At 50.5% G+C, this 15,732-nt stretch overlaps 1 protein-coding gene across 1 annotated transcript; it reads left to right on the top strand.

The window, feature by feature from the left end:
• Positions 1-3,360: 3,360 nt before the first annotated feature.
• Positions 3,361-14,809, top strand: CPN1 (carboxypeptidase N subunit 1). Its single transcript, XM_054382419.1, has 9 exons — positions 3,361-3,583; positions 6,404-6,600; positions 7,246-7,401; positions 7,889-8,071; positions 9,542-9,653; positions 10,369-10,508; positions 10,808-10,907; positions 12,651-12,769; positions 14,678-14,809. Exons 1-9 carry the CDS (start codon positions 3,361-3,363, stop codon positions 14,807-14,809), a joined length of 1,362 nt encoding a protein of 453 aa, XP_054238394.1.
• The last annotated feature ends 923 nt before the right edge of the window (positions 14,810-15,732 follow it).

Below are 15,732 nucleotides of genomic sequence, written 5' to 3'. Positions count from 1 at the left end.
TCATTCTTACGTCTCTTAGCTTGAACTTTCCTCAAATTTTCCAATCTTCCCTTGGTAACAATACGGCCAGAATTACAACAAACACACCAGATGGAGTCCTTCCATAGCCAGCTCCAGAGAAATTGTCTCCTTGCTGCCTGTGACCCTCAGGCATGCAGCAACAGGGGGCATGGGACCCACATTCATGTTTCTCTCTCACTGCCTTGGCACAGCATGGTGCTGCTTGTGTTCTTTCTCCTACTGCCTTGAGGTCTCTTCGTCTTTGAACATCTAGGGGAGGTGGAGTGCATGATCCTTCCCAGTTGTATTAGCTGCATTTTCCAAATCAAGTCTTTACTTCCTGCACTGTTTCTAAGAGCTGATGTCATCTATTGTTTGTTTCTGCTTTCAATTTCAAGTGTTTTTTAACATGTATCAACTTCTTATTGGCTTAAAGCTTCATTAGTATGTTGTTTTCCTAGAATCTAGTAAGAACCATGCGAGGTCAGATCAGACAGGCAGCATGTTGGTTCTTGTTTCCAGCTGCACAGTGGGCATGGATTTAAGTGGACATTTAAGGAAAAAGCATGATCCTTCTTTTCTAGCAACCAAGGGCACAGGAAATCAAGTGGCTGATTCTGGATCTGCATAATTAATAGCTGTGAACCCCCTAGTTTTCTATGAATTCATCCTATCCTCTTTTGCACTCATTTGACTTTTAGCTTTGATGAGGCAATTTCATTTGTGCTTTGTGTGCAAAATTATTTCCTTTTGTTTGATTTAAACCTGCTGCCTGATAACAAGCTGCCTTCATCCCTATGCTACAGATAACGCTGACTAATTCTCCAGACCTACTAGTGCATGAGATGCATTCTCTGCCCACCCTACTTTTTGCTCATGTCTCCTTTTTAGGAGCTAACAGCCTGGCTTTTTTTTTTTTTTTATAATATCTTTTTTTTCCCCCCCACATCAGTGTTGCTTGTCCCCATAGGAAAGTGAAAGCTTTTCTCATGTGTCCAGCTGCAGCTCCAACTCTGCCACTGCTGTCCCATGCTTCTGAAAACAGCCTAGGAAAGGCAAGCAGGGAGACAGACCAAATATGGGGTATGTGCTATTTTACTATAGCCCTGCCTACTGTGCTCTGGCTGCCAAGTAACACTGGCTGGCACTGCAAACCTGCCCACCTCTTTCACACTGCCTCGATTGCTGTGGAAGCTGGGGAGAAAGCAGCTCCATGGGAACTTATCAGCCCTGGGAGTGGTGATACAAAGGAGGTGAGGGCATTTCCCATTGCTGTGTGGGCCAGCAGCAACACAAAATATGTGACACGCTGTAGAGACAAGAGCTGTCCTATCACATCCATGCCACAGCTAGAGTTATTTTTTTTGTTTCCTTCAAGTGCTGGAAGAAGTTGCCACCTCCAGTACTGTTTCATGTTAGCTGAATTGAAGATGGGTGCAGTGCCATTCCTGCTCCTGAATGTGTGTTGTTCTGAGACTGACTGACAAGTGGGGATGTGGTGGGATGGAGCTTAACTGGAAGAAGGTATTAATATGATTACTGCTATCTTTGTATATGTATAACTTTTTTTTTTTTGGACATGTTTTCAAAAGATATTTGTTCAAACCCAGGACTTCTACACTTTTTTTTTTTTTTTTTGGAAAGGAGCCATAATTTAGAGGAGGGTGCTGTGCATATTGGGCAGAAGACCAAGGAGAGAAAGGACCACTCTGGTGGACCTAGGGCACAAGAAAGTTGGACCTAGGAAAGTCCAAATAAGCTAAGTCAGGAGCAGGCAAGCTGTGTGTTTTGCCCACCAGCCTACACTGTTTGCATTAGAAGCTATAAACAGGGGGTCCCTGATGTTACCACAGCTCTTCCTGGGAAACTAAGGCAGAAAGCCTCCCAAGCAGATGCGGAGGGCAGGTAGGAAAGCAGTGGTGCTGATCAGCACCAGTAAAGGGGAAAGAGGCAGCTACAACAACCCTTGTACACCGTGGTTAGAGCAACGCAGCATGGATCCACTTCAAGGTTGAAGGGAAAGCAGATTTTTAGCATGCCACTGAGTATCCTGAGAAGCCCATTGCTGATGGCAGGAGGAGCTCTTTTCTAGCATGGGCTGAGCAGAGCAGTATGGCACTCTCATGTTACCAAAGGGAGTCTCTCTCCTGGCATGTGCAGCAGTGACAGTAAATCTTTCAGCTGTTTGTGCTGTGTGTCAGAGATGTCCTAATAAAGATCTCTGTTGGAGCCACTAAGCTGCTGGAGTTCTTAGCCCCACAGAGTAAGGCTGCAAAGCCAGGCTACCTCCCACATCTCTGCCTGTCCATGGGCAGCGCACAGAAACCCTGAGATGACTGCTGCCTGCTGAGGCAACGGTGCATATGGCAAAGCAGAGACAAACCAGGTTCCCCCAAATCCAGACCGTCTGCAACTCTTAACAGGCAGAAGGGCATTTTCGTCTGCCTTCAGGCTGCTGAGATCTCTTCTGCTGCCAGTTACCCAGTGCCTGTTGCAGCTCATTGTCATGCCCGCTCCTAGTGCACAGCAGACCTCTGAGCAGAGCTCTCCTTGCTGGTACCTCCTCGGGAGACAACTACTGCATCAGACCTCACGTTGCCCTGTTCTTGCCCCCCTGCAACGTCCTAGCTCGACTGTTGTGTAGGCAGCTGTCGGGAAGGCGGTGCCGTCCCTGTCTCTGTTTACTTCGAGAGCAGTGGGACTGCCAGGTGAGCAAGGGGCCAGGACATGGGGGCCGGCTGATCCGGAGCCTGCGGAATGTCTCCCTCTGCTTCTCCAGGAGATGGTGCAGGAGACCGGGAACGGCTCCGAGCTGGCTGCCGGGCCCCGCAGGAGAACGGCGGGACCTGCCCGCGTCGGACCGCCAGGGACCGGAGACGGCTGCGGGAGCTGTTAGGGTACCAGGGCCGCCCGGGCTCCGTCCCCAGGGAAGGGCTGGGCGGCAGGCATGGCCGCGGCCGGCTGCCCCCCTTTCCTCTCCTCTCCTCTCCTCTCCCCCGCCCTGCCGCTTGCCGAGCGCTTGGCAGCCCCGACGCCCTCGGCAGCCAGTTTTCCAGCCCTGCGCTTCTTCTGCAAGGAGAGACAGTGGCTGCGGGAACCTGTTTACTGTCCGGTTAATAAGTGAGCTGTAGGCAGGCGGGAGCTTCTCCGACGGCACGGAGCGGGCTCGCTGGCGGGCGGGGGGAGCATTCCTGCTCCGCGGGGCCCCAGCGCACCCCGCTCCCGCCGCCCCCCGCCCGCAGGTGCAGGGGGCTGGCACTCGGAAACTGGAAAGCGCTGGTTGGAATTTGCACTTTAAGCTCCCGGCTGCGAGGGAGCCGGGGCCTCGGAGCCGTTCTGGGCGCCCGACGCCGCGGGAGGATGGCTCGGTGGCTGCGGTCCCTCGTGGGAGCCCTGCTCCTGCTCGAGGTGGCGGCTGCCCTCAGCTTCCTCCACCACCGCTACGAGGAGATGGTGCAGGCCCTATTCCGCGTGCAGAGCCAGTGCCCCTACATCACCCGCATCTACAGCATCGGCCGCAGCGTCGAGGGCCGACACCTCTACGTGCTGGAGTTCAGCGACTACCCGGGCATCCATGAGCCCCGTGAGTATGGGGGGGCGGGGGTTCGTCGCCACCCTCCCTGCCATGCGGCACTGCTGAAGCACGGCGCGGGGGTATCTCTCTTTCCAGGCAGGCCTCCTGACGATGGCCGGGTGTCAGTCCTTGCCCGCTCTGGCAGGGACCCCGCAGTCGGTACTGGGACACGCATGCAAAACCGGCATGCGTGACCTGCGGCATGGCCCAGGCGCGTACTTTGGACGGAGATCTAATTTTTCAGCACAAGCTAACGCGAGAACCCAGACGAGTTCATCCCAGCACCCCACCTACCCTGCCACCCTGGAAGGGAGAGGCAGCATCCACCTCCACCCTTTGCTGCTGCATAGTCAGGAGGGAAGAGCTTTGGCCCTTACTGCTTTTAGACCCGAAAGCCAGGGGATCAACAAGCAGAGGGACCGCAGCAGAGTGGATGCTGAGCTTCTGCAGCCCTGCGTGCCATGCAGCCCCTGTGACTGGCCTGTCTGTGGGATCTCTACCTGCTGCCACGTGGCTCAATGGAGCCTTGGCAGCTATGGCCCCCTTGAACTGCTGCCTGTGCGGCATGGAGACTGCAGAGCCAGAACTTGCAGGCAACCAGGCACTCCTGGGGGATTGAGGAGACCAGTTGGCTTTCCAGGCTGGGGATGTGCACAGAGAGCTGCCTTGCTACCCTGCTGTGTGCCCCTGGGCCACAGATGTGGGCAAGGCTCTGCCAACTCTTTTCAGGATCTTTTGCCTTTTCAAATCCTGTCTGGTGTGGATAAGTGCAGGGACTGACAAGTCCAGACAGTCTTGTCATGTGGAAAACTGCTGGCAGCACTGAATGGGTGAGCAGGACCTGTACCTGTGTCCCCCTTAGTGGAGCAGCCCCTCCAAACCCCACAGCATCCCATGTCTGGCATCAGCTTTCCCAAGGACATGCTGAACTGGGGGAGTGCTCTTCCCATCCTGCAGGGGTGCTGGGAGGCAGGATGGGAAGCTTCCTACCCTGGCCAGTTCCATGCCAGCCCTGTTTTTCAGTTCAGGGAAGTTGCATGACCCTGAGGGACACTTTGGACATCTCCATGGCGTATCAGGGACTGATTCAAAGCAAGGGCACTGGCAATGCACCACTGGATTTTAGATTAGCAGAACACCGGGAGAGCAGCTGGGAGGGCCATAAGAAGGTGTCCAAGATCTCTCCTGTCCAGGCACGCAGTATGGACCTGTGGCACTGCTTGTAGCTTGGGCTGGCACTTTCAGATTGTATCACGAAGACACTGGGAAACTGTGGATTCCCTAAAGCCCACAGTAAGTAACTCCAAAAAGCAAGCCTAGAGTGCAATAATTAGGGCTTGTGTGTCCACATGGGCAGTGTTTAGGGATCTGCATACTGAAAAAGGCTGACAAGTCCTGCCGCAGTCTCAAACAAAGCAGAGATGGAGAATCCCTGCTGAGACCTTCTTCTTCTTCTTCTTCTTCTTTTTTTTTTTAAATAAAGGTTGCACATATCCCCAGGACATTTTTATAGCTGGATGTCCCTGAAATCTAACCAGCTCAAAACATTTTGCCCACCTGTGATGTCCTATGCTGAGGCACAGCAATCAAAAGATGTGGAAAAACAAAATCTTCTGCCAAAGTTAGAACTTTTCTTTAGAATCTGTCTTTAGTGTGTCTGGGTGTGGTATCTCTTTCCAGCACAGCAAAGGCACAGGGGATTTTGGAAGTAGCAGATTCCCTACATGGGGCGGCAGTGCCTTTTACCCTAAGCAGGACTGCATGCTGCTGCAGAGTCTGATTACTGCTGGTGGCTGGAAAACTCAGGGTGATGTAGGAATCTCAAGTTCTGACAAGCTGACATTTGTAGCAACACCCTATTTTTTCCTGACCCTTTTGTATGAAAGTCAGGCTCCCTTTTTTAACTGAATTCCTCTGTTGTCTTTTATCCTACCATTGCTGACTCCAGCCTGCAGTAGGACATTTTATTTTCCCAAAAGTAACTGCTTTAAAAGACCCTCTGGGAAAGCATAACCTGACCCTCACATGTGCTGCCTCTCCTTCAGCAAAGCAGTGAGTCCTGCTCCAGGCACTGTCAGCCTGTGGTCTCTCTGTCTGTATTTTGAGACCTCATTTTAGAAAAGTTAATGGCGAGAGACCTTTTTGCTCATACCAGAGCTGCCTGAGGGGCAGTTTGATCCATACTCAGCTGCCTAGGGTTTCTCTAGGCTCTTGTCCCCGTCCCTTGAGGGTGAGGAATCCCTAAATCTTTTTGTTGGAGGCAGGTACAAGGGAGGGAGTCAGGAGCTGACAGCAGCAGCTGGAAGCAGCCGTGTCCTTCCAGTGAAAGAGCATGGCTTGCTTGAAGCTAGGGATTGATTTTGTCCTGCAGAGTAATTTAAAGCTTCTTAAAGCATGCGGAGCCAGAAATGTGCCATGCTGGCAAGAGGTACTGAGAGCAAACCACAAAGGGCAGAGGTGGGTGAAATAGCCTGACCCTCCACTGCCACTCACTGCTGAGCTGGGAGGCTCCCTGGTCCCTCTAAGCTGCCGTTTTCTAGCCCAAGAATAAACTATCTGCAGATACATCCTACTGTATTCTTCAAAGGCAATCAGCAGCTCAGTGGAAAGCCTGAGTTACTCCCAGGGATGCTGTGGCAAAATGGAGGGAAGCCCATTTGGGAACTGTGCTGCGCTCCCTTCCTAAGGTTTGCATTTTCCAAGGGAAAAGGCCATTTCACACCATTTATTGGGGATCCCTTGGGCTGGCCTGAGTTGCCTGCATTAGGAATTGGCTCTTCCCTCCTCTCCCAGTCCTGGCTGATGGTGTCACTCTCTTGCTCTTTCCAGTGGAGCCAGAGTTCAAGTATGTTGGGAACATGCATGGGAATGAGGTGCTGGGCCGTGAGCTGCTGCTGCAGCTCTCCGAGTTCCTTTGTGAGGAGTACCGCCGGGCCAACGAGCGGATCACCAGCCTCATCCACGGCACACGCATCCACATCATGCCCTCCATGAACCCCGACGGGTACGAAGTGGCTGCCAAGCAGGTACCAGGCAGCAATCGCTTTCTCCAGCCTGGTAGGGGCAGAAAGAGGACCTGTGGGATCCCATTCACCACAGCTACAGGGAGGGGGCACCCTTCCTCCCTTCCAAATTTGTCTCCCTCAGTGAGTGTCACTGATTGTCACCTATTGGAGCAACAGCTCCAGCGGTGTGTCGTGCCACAGGTGGACCTGGCAAGTGATGGAGGAGGCTTCCTACACCTGTCTTATCCTCCCCAGAAGTTATTTGTCACAGGAGCATCACTGAAAATCCCCTGCCCCAGGCTGGGGAAGCTGAATGCCACTATCAGGAGCAGACAGAGAGGAATTGGGTTGAGGGGAAGCACTTTAGGCTCCCACAAAACCCCACCCATTCCTTTTTACCACCAGATCTTGGGGTGATACTTTATTCATGATTCTTTCAGTTGAGGCAAATTGTTTATTTGGCTTGTGCCTTGCTCTGTCACCCTGGAAGACGAAGATATTGTTACTAACTTTCCCTGCTAGTGCCAATACGTTTTATTTTCCTGCCAGCAATAACACACATATTGTGAATCAAAGGCACCAAAGCTTTGTTACGACGGCCAGTCCCTGCCACCCAGCCTGAGGCACCCACCCTGTACTCACCCATGATGTACTTTTGCCCTGCAGGGCCCAGACAGCAATGGTTACTTGACAGGAAGGAACAATGCCAATGGAGTGGACTTGAACCGCAACTTCCCTGACCTTAACACATTCATGTACTACAGTGGGGAAATCAGCGGACCAAATCACCACATTCCACTGCCTGACAATTGGAAAACCCAGGTATCAGTCTGGAATGCTGTGAGGGCTGCAGCATTCTCTCAGAGTGGCTCAGCACAGAAGGGAGTATACTGTCCTTTGGCTTGCAGAATGCTTATCTCCTTCTTGCTGCCTTTTGCATGCGGGCAAGTAGGTAATCCTATCCTGTATCACAGCTCCCACCTCTGCCAGAAGGAGAGGCTGGTACCATAGCCAGTCTGGGGAGAAGGTTGCAATGCATAGGGCAGAAGATGTGGCACGTGCTGGCTAATGTCTGTGCCTTGGGTTTTGGGGCTCTGCTGCGAGAGCTGTAGCAGGGTATGTGTGCAAGGAACCTGCTCTGCATAACAGGGCAGACAGAGAACTCAGGAGAACGGAGGAGGCCACAAGGGCTCAAGCAGGCATGGTGCAGGGCAGAGTCTGGTGTGACCACAATGCAGCCTGCTGTGGAGCAGCTGCTGGCCCAAAGATGGCTGAGATCCTCTCCCTGTCCCCATCCCTCTTTTCACAGGTAGAACCAGAGACACTGGCTGTGATCCAGTGGATCAGCAACTACAACTTTGTGCTCTCAGCCAATCTGCATGGTGGGGCAGTGGTGGCAAACTACCCCTATGACAAGTCTCAGGACCAGCGGTTCCGGAACCACCGGCGCACAGTCAACACACCTACCCCTGATGACAAGTTGTTTCAGAAGGTGAGCACTGCCTCAGTGGGTCAGGGCATTCCCACAGACCTGGCAGGGTGTACTATGTGAAAACTGGCTGCAAGTCTCTGGACACTGCCTCACTGAGCTGTTGAGCAAAGGAGCATGTTGGAGATAGCCATTAGCAGACTACGGCATTTCTGCCCACTGCCAGCCCATGAGCCGGGTCAGAGCAGTCCCATCATGAACCAGTATCACATGGATGGACCAGTCTTAACCCTCAGAAGCCCCTTTCTTGTCCACACCATATTTGGGGTCCCCATAACCCCAGCCTGTCCCCACCTTTGCTGTGCCATCGTAGCATGTATATGGTTGTTTTTAACCTGGGTAGCTGGCAGGGCCTGTCTGGGGATGTCCTAAGAGCAGGATAAGGAGTGCCCAGCAGAAGCTTGCCAATAGTAAAGGGTAAGAAATACCAAAATAAAGCACACCAGGAGCTTAGGCAGACATCAGGGAATGTATCAGTCTGTCCTGCTGATCCCAGAAGTGCTAACTGAAGCCATTGTTAAAATGTTCCAGAAAACAGTGCCTCAGTCACTGCTTCCATTAGGAAATACCCAGCACAAGAAAAAGCAAGTTGCATTAGAACAGTTAATGAGAAAAATAAGTCTGAACTGGAGTTCAGCCTTCTCTGGAAGCAGAGGCTGTGCAGGGGTTTGCCAAGACCTGTTGGGATCAGGGCTGAACTCCTACCCAGATGTAGAGAGGCTTCAGTCTGGGGCATAGGCTAATGATACCCATGTAGCCTCAGAAGTCAGAAGTGGAGCAAAGTAACTGTTTTCCTGCTGACAGAATGGGATTATACCAGCATCTGAAGCATAATACAAGGGTACAGAGATTGCATTAGATAGTGAAAACACCAGTCTCTCTTAAACTGTCTTAAGCAAAGGACAGGTCTTGAATGCAGTGGCCCAATTTTAGCCCTGCCTTCATGTCTAAAAGTAAGCAGTAAACTTAATAAGGACAATACACTGCTAGAAGTCACCCAAACTCTTTCCTAACACAAATTCCTCTGCTATATATGGCATTTGCATCTAATCCAAATTCCCCTGATATATATGGTATTTGCAACAAGACTGATTCTGCTTAGCCTTCCTTGCATATTTTCCCCCATTGTTAGTGCCATATCCTGCATGGGGACCAGCACCAACAGGACTGGGTGCCCCTGTGTGGGCCGAGTGCTCTCTGCTGCCCCTTTTCTCAGGGGAGAAGGGCAGAAGTTGCTTGTGCCACCATCAAGCCTCCAGCTTGCCAGATTTCTGCTCTCCCTACTCCACCTACACCTGTGTTCATTTCGTAGCGATCTTGGCCATTTCATGGCAGTAAAATGCACGAGTTGTCTCCTCTCTGACTTCCCTCCAACAGTCCTCAGTGAAACCCATGTGGGAGGGAGGATGCCCAGGGCTGAGCAGGGTCCCCAGCCATACAATGCTAGAGTGGTGACCACTGCACTCTCTCTAGCTGGCCAAGACCTACTCATACGCCCACGGCTGGATGCACCGTGGCTGGAACTGTGGGGACTACTTTGCCGATGGCATCACGAATGGGGCATCCTGGTACTCACTCAGCAAAGGTAAGGGCTGGGCAGATGAGCACCAGCTGCAGCAAGGTGTTGAGCTGAAGAGAGGTGAAGCAGCAGATGAGAAACCTCAGAACAGAATGGGATGGGGAAGGACTGTGGCAACAGTACTGTGCACATTACTATACACCATTCTGGTGTATAGACAGGGAAATGGATTGGGAAGACAGGAAGTGCTTGAGATACACAGAAATAGCCAAAGTCTGCATGGATCTGCTGTCTGCTGCCCAACTAAGGAAGCATTAATCTGTTAGTGTATCTAAAAATGCTACAGAGTTACTCCATCAAGACCCAAAGCTGTGATTCTGTGATTCCTTGTTGCTGATGGCTTCTGAAAAGTCTGATTTTAAATCAGGACACAATCAGGAAACTGAAAATCAGCAAATTAGGCTAGAAAAAAGATGGAAGATGAACTGGAAAAAGATACATAGTCCCTGCTGGTACCCAACCTCCATGAGCTTCTGAAGGCAAGGTGGTGAATGATTCGGCTGAAGGAGAGAGTCAGGCAGCTACAAGGGAGGGGTCTGCACAGGGGGAGAAGGACCTAGTTGTGCTGGTTTGGAGGAAGGAGGCTGCACCTGCAGAGTGAAGAGGGAGAACAGAACAGTTCTGGTAGCAGATAGACAGGAGTCAGGATGCCTGGGACAGGGGAGGGGGGAGGGGAAGGGGCCTTGCATTCCCCTGGCCACAGACCTTTCTTCTCTTCCAGGCATGCAGGACTTCAATTACCTCTACACCAACTGCTTTGAAATCACCTTGGAGCTCAGCTGTGACAAGTTTCCCCCTGAGGAGGACCTGGAGCGGCAGTGGATGGCCAACCGAGAGGCCCTTGTGGCTTTCATTGAAGAGGTAAGGGGGCAGTCCTGAGATGTAAGCTCTCCTGCAGGTCCCCATGCACCCCGATGGTAGGGGACCAGTAGACACTAGGGTGGGAGGGAGGTGGTCATAAAGCTTGCTGGGTGCTCTAGTTGGTGGTCTTTGGGGAGGCTGTTATGTCTGAGACCAGTTCTGTTGGGAAGAACCAGGAGAGACAAAAGTGCAGGGCAAGATGGAACTGTCCCCAGAGTTCTGCCTTCCTCTTGTGCTTGTCAGTACCCTCTTGAACAAAGGAAGGTCCTTGACCCACTAGTCTGTATCCCTCCCCACAGGTTCACCAGGGCATCAAAGGAATGGTGTCAGATGAGAACAGCAATGGCATTGCAGGAGCAGTGATTTCTGTCCAGGGAATCAGCCATGACGTCACCTCTGGTAGGTTGTCAGTCTCTTTGCATGCTGTCCAATGTGGATACAGCCTCTCAGACACTATCTGGGTATGTGGGAGGAGGTTAGCAGGTGAGGATATAGTATGCATGGCCAGCATGGTTTGCTTTCCAAAAACAGTAGTTGTGAGAAATGTGCTTGTGCATTCTAAACCAGAGGGAGCTTAGGAAAGAAAGAGGTGAGAATTGCAATGCAACTGTAAATGTATCGTAAAGGACTTCAGAAAGTCACCTCCTATTTTTTCTGAGAGGAGAAAATACGTTTGGATATAACAAGAGAGAAAATTGAGGGAATGATCTACTCAAACATTTAAGTATCTGAAATGCCTGATAGCTTCAAGCCAGACAAATTTAGACTGAGGATAAAGTGCCCCTTCTTTTATCCAAGCTGTGGTGATTTCTCCTTTGCTGGCTGATTTTAACCTCTTTGCATATGTACCCTTCAACAAATGAACCAGGCTTTACAGACTGGCTGCAGAAAAGAGCCAATATTCCAGCTCTTCAGAAATCAGACTGAAATCATCAAAACTTCTAGCTGTAGGTCTGCAACTCAGTAACAAGCTAATATTTGTCACTTATTATTCCAACTTGCATAGGAAAGGGGAGTGTGCAAAAAATCACAGAACTGCAGAGGTGCTGGCTGCAAAGGGCCACCTGGGGTCTCCTGTACAACCTTCTGCTTGGAGCAGGATTGGCTGCAACCTTGACTTTGATCAACCATTGTTCCCTCCATCTGATTCTTGCTGACCCTCAAGGGTGGAGATTTGACAGCCTGTCTGCTGTGCCAGGGCTGCACCACCTTCACATTGAAGCTGTGCTCCCTGATCCACCCCAAAACCCCCAAGTGTATTGCCTGGAACTGCTGAGAGGAGTTCGGCTTCACCACCTTTGCAGCTGCCCTTCAAGTAGCTGCCAGCTGTGAGCAGATCATACTCCACCTCCTCCCAGCTAGGCTGAGCCCACTTGGCTCCCCAAGCTCTCCTTGTGGGGACTGAGCTCTCCCTGTCAGACAGGAGCTTGGGTTCTCCCATTTGACCTGAGGGCACCAAAACTGGACATGGTATTCAAATGCAGCCTCACTAGGACTGAAGAGAGGGAGAAAATAATTCCCTTTGACCTGCCAGCCACCCTCCCTGTTTTCCCTTGGAAGCAACTGGCTCATGTGTCTCACTTGTACTAATTACACTTGTACTAAGCCAAAGTAAGACAGGCTGCCTGTAATGATGACTCAAATTTACAATACCCATCCAGTTCCATCTATAGTGAAACTGTCAAAGATAAAACATAGTGTGGTGCCTCCCTGTTTGCTGTCCTTCGTCCCTAGCCATGCCAGTACACAGTCCATCAGAATGCTCCTGGGAAAGAATGAGGGAGCAGCTGAGAAGCAATTAAAACCCTGCTGATAACCCAATCATGGCAGACTTCTGTATGACAGCAATTAGATTGTGTTACGCATAAGGAGCAGATTGGAGCTGTGACTGCCCTTAGGTCTGCTGTCATCTGACTGGCGAGTGCTCACATCAGCAGCCTCCATGCACAGCCAATGCTGGTGTACCACTGTGGATCCGGCCTTGAGGTAGCCAACAGACTTGGAAGGAAGGCCAAAAATTGCCTGGGTTTTGGAGGCTTCTCATCCTTAAGGAATTACATGCAGCAAGACATACTTGGAATATCTTCTACTCTGTGCTTCCTGTGCATCCTGACTGTTTTCTGTTTCCCCCTTGTGTTCCAGGTGATATGGGGGATTATTTCCGGCTGCTGCTGCCTGGCACTTACACTGTCACAGCCTCTGCAGAAGGGTACCAGCCCCAGACAGTGATAACAACAGTGGGCCCAGCTGCAGTTTCATTGGTGAGTCAGGCTGCAGAGTCATGAGGGTGTCTCAAAATGTCTTCACCCCAGGCAGAAAGAAATGTAGCAGGGGATGTCTAGTGAGCAGAAAAGAAAGAGAAGAGATGTAGAGCATTGCCAGTGGCTATAGGCTGTCTGCTTTGGCAGACACAGGACTCCCTGCAGCTCACAGAAACGAACAGGGTGAAGGCAATGCCACATGCCTCTTGATTCCTTACTGACGGCTCACAGCTGCACTGGGCTGCCATGCCAGCTCCTGTGACCTTTCTCTGTCTCCTGGATATATAGCCCCAGGCTGGCTTGGGTTGCTGCTCTTTAGCTCTCCCTCCCTCCTTCCCACTTTCCAGGACATGATGATATGGAGACAGCATCTGTTCTCTGAGGCTCCATTATCTTCCTGGCTCTGTGGGTTTCAGTGCTCTGCTATCATCTGCACACTGCCTGGGACCAAACACACTATCAGACTCACAGCAAGAGGCCAAAGTCTGCATTTCTTTCTGCTGAGAGCACCCAAGAGACATGGGAGCTAGGTGCCAGCAAAGAACAGCCAAGCACCTTTGGAAGATAAGATGTTCTTGACTCCAGTGTAGCCCCTACATCTCCTTTCTGAGGGCACACTGGACAGATAGAAATTGGTTGTAACAACAGTGGCAGTGATTCCTGCCCCTGCTGTTGCCTTGTGAACATGGTGGGACTGCAGATGCAGTCTCCTTTAAGGATTAGCAAGATCCCCCGGGCTGTGCCATCCTGGCCTATTATTTGCTTCACTACATGTACTCTGGTCAAGCTCTGACATAAATATACTTCAGTGGTCCTCCCACCCTCCATTTTTTCATCCCACCCTACCCAGCCTCTGAAGTTCTTCCAGAGCTGCTCTTTTCCCAGGATTAGAAACCTTCTAATTTTCATCCTAAATTTATTTATGGTCAGTTTATTCTTATTTGTTCTTATGCCAATGTTGTGCTTTAAATAGCTGCTCCTCTTCCCTGGTATTTATTTCCTGAGGTATTTATACCTCAGCTGTGGAGCTGTGGAGCCCAGTCCTAGCCTTTGTTTTGTTAGGTTAAATACCCAGCTCTTTGGCTTTCCTTTTTAAAATAGATTTTCCTTTTACAATGTTACTGTAGAAGACTGATTTGTTCCCTGATGGTCTGGGTTTTGTGCATCTCCTCTCACCACAGCCATTCTGCCTGCATTTCCTTGTGCCACTGCAACATCTCCTGTACCCACCATTTACCCCATACCTTCCTAGAAAGCCCACACAGTCCCATTCCAGTTTCACCTTTCTGTACAGCCTCCCAATTCCCTGGTTATTTGATACAGTATCCTGCACACTCCTCGACCCCTTCTCCCTCTTGTTCCACTTAGGTGGCTGTAGTGGATGGAGGTTTCTTTCCTGGATATTTTTTCCCCTGGATCTCTTGAAAGCATGGATTGCTGAAAGACTGATTAAGTAGGATTCCGCTAACAAGACGCAATTGAAAAAGGACTGCCTGTCCTAAAGCATCCTGTGTATTAAATATTCACAGAGATGCAAAGCAATGCCATTTCATTATGTTCTGGTGGGAGAAGATGAAGAAAGAACATAGCTTAGACCCTTGCCTTTCACAGCCCAGCTTCCAAACCATCCTAGGACATTGTATTGCTATAGGAGCAACTCTACATAAGAAGTGTAGCTGATTGTTGGTCCAATATTTTCCATAGGAGGAAAAAAAAAAAAAAAGAAAACTTTCCTGCTGATTTAAGAACTGAGTTCTCATTATATTGCAACACTGGCTGAGGCCCCTTATTGCTTGCCTTGGCCCAAGAGTTACCTTCAAAGGCTAGTGGCAGAGGGAAGTCCTACAGAGTCCTGAGCCAGCAGAGAGCACACAAAGTGTTACATGGTTGTTTTTGTTCTTTTTCTAGGTGCATTTCCAGCTCAAACAAAATGTGGTGAAGAAGCCCCTAGAGCGTAAAGCCTCAGGCACACGTGCGAACAACAAAGCCCTTCAAAAGAAGGTAGTGCCAAGAGCAACACGTCGGGGGACCCAAAGATGAGGACAGCTCACTTGGCTGAGAGCTGGGGGAAGCTGTTTATATGAGTATTGGCTGATGACTCCAGCCAGTGAACTTTCCAACAGTCCAGCATGAAACTAGCCTAAATTACTAGGTTATTAAACAAGGAAGTATTTAATCCCTGAGCAAATTGTGGAGTCATTCACAACAAAATATGCCTGGGCTGCAGTTCTCTGGGCAGTGTCTGTAGCTGCTGAGCTTTTCCTCTGCACTTGCTCCATGTCAGAGAACTTTGCTCCTTTTACTTGTGGACTGTGTTGCTACAGCTCAGGTGAGATGCTCAGACACTAGTGCATAGCAGGGACCCTGGTCTTAGACTACTGCACTCACAAATCCTGGCACTAGTCCTCTGGATGCAAGCACCATGCATCTCCTTCAGGTAAGGATGCTTACTGCCTGTAGGCCCTGAAGTTAAGGGGAGGTCAGTTTTAAAGCAGTCAGTGCCATGATCAGCTCAGAACAGTCTGTCTCACACACAGCACAGTGATGACCAGTTGGCAGCACCACAAATAGGAATGTGGCAATGGGAGGTGATAGGCCAAGGTCATCTCCTGGCTGATGTCACCTTTATCTTGATGTGCAGATTTGCTGGTAACTGGTTTGGATTCTTTGTAGTCAGACAGGCTGAAGTGATACACGCTTACAAAAGCCAAGGATTATCCCATCTCCTTATGTCTTCAGACCCAAACCAGATGGCTCATTGATGGGTCTGCTTTAGCCAGCACAAACTACTAGTCTGAGCACAGAAGCAACTAGATGAGGTCTGACACCTGGAAATGAGTAGGAGTGTGAGACAAATGATTTGAGGTTCCTTTGAGACAAATACCCTGAGACTTGGTCCTGTCAATATGCAGTGAGGAAGTGTGGATGCTTGGTGCCAGCAGTGTACTGTACAGCACAAGCCA

The sequence above is a fragment of the Indicator indicator genome, chromosome 7 (assembly GCF_027791375.1).
Source record: "Indicator indicator isolate 239-I01 chromosome 7, UM_Iind_1.1, whole genome shotgun sequence".
NCBI classification, from domain to species: domain Eukaryota; kingdom Metazoa; phylum Chordata; class Aves; order Piciformes; family Indicatoridae; genus Indicator; species Indicator indicator.
The sequence above is the reverse complement of the archived record's forward strand: the minus strand, read 5'-3'. Positions and strand labels throughout refer to the sequence as shown.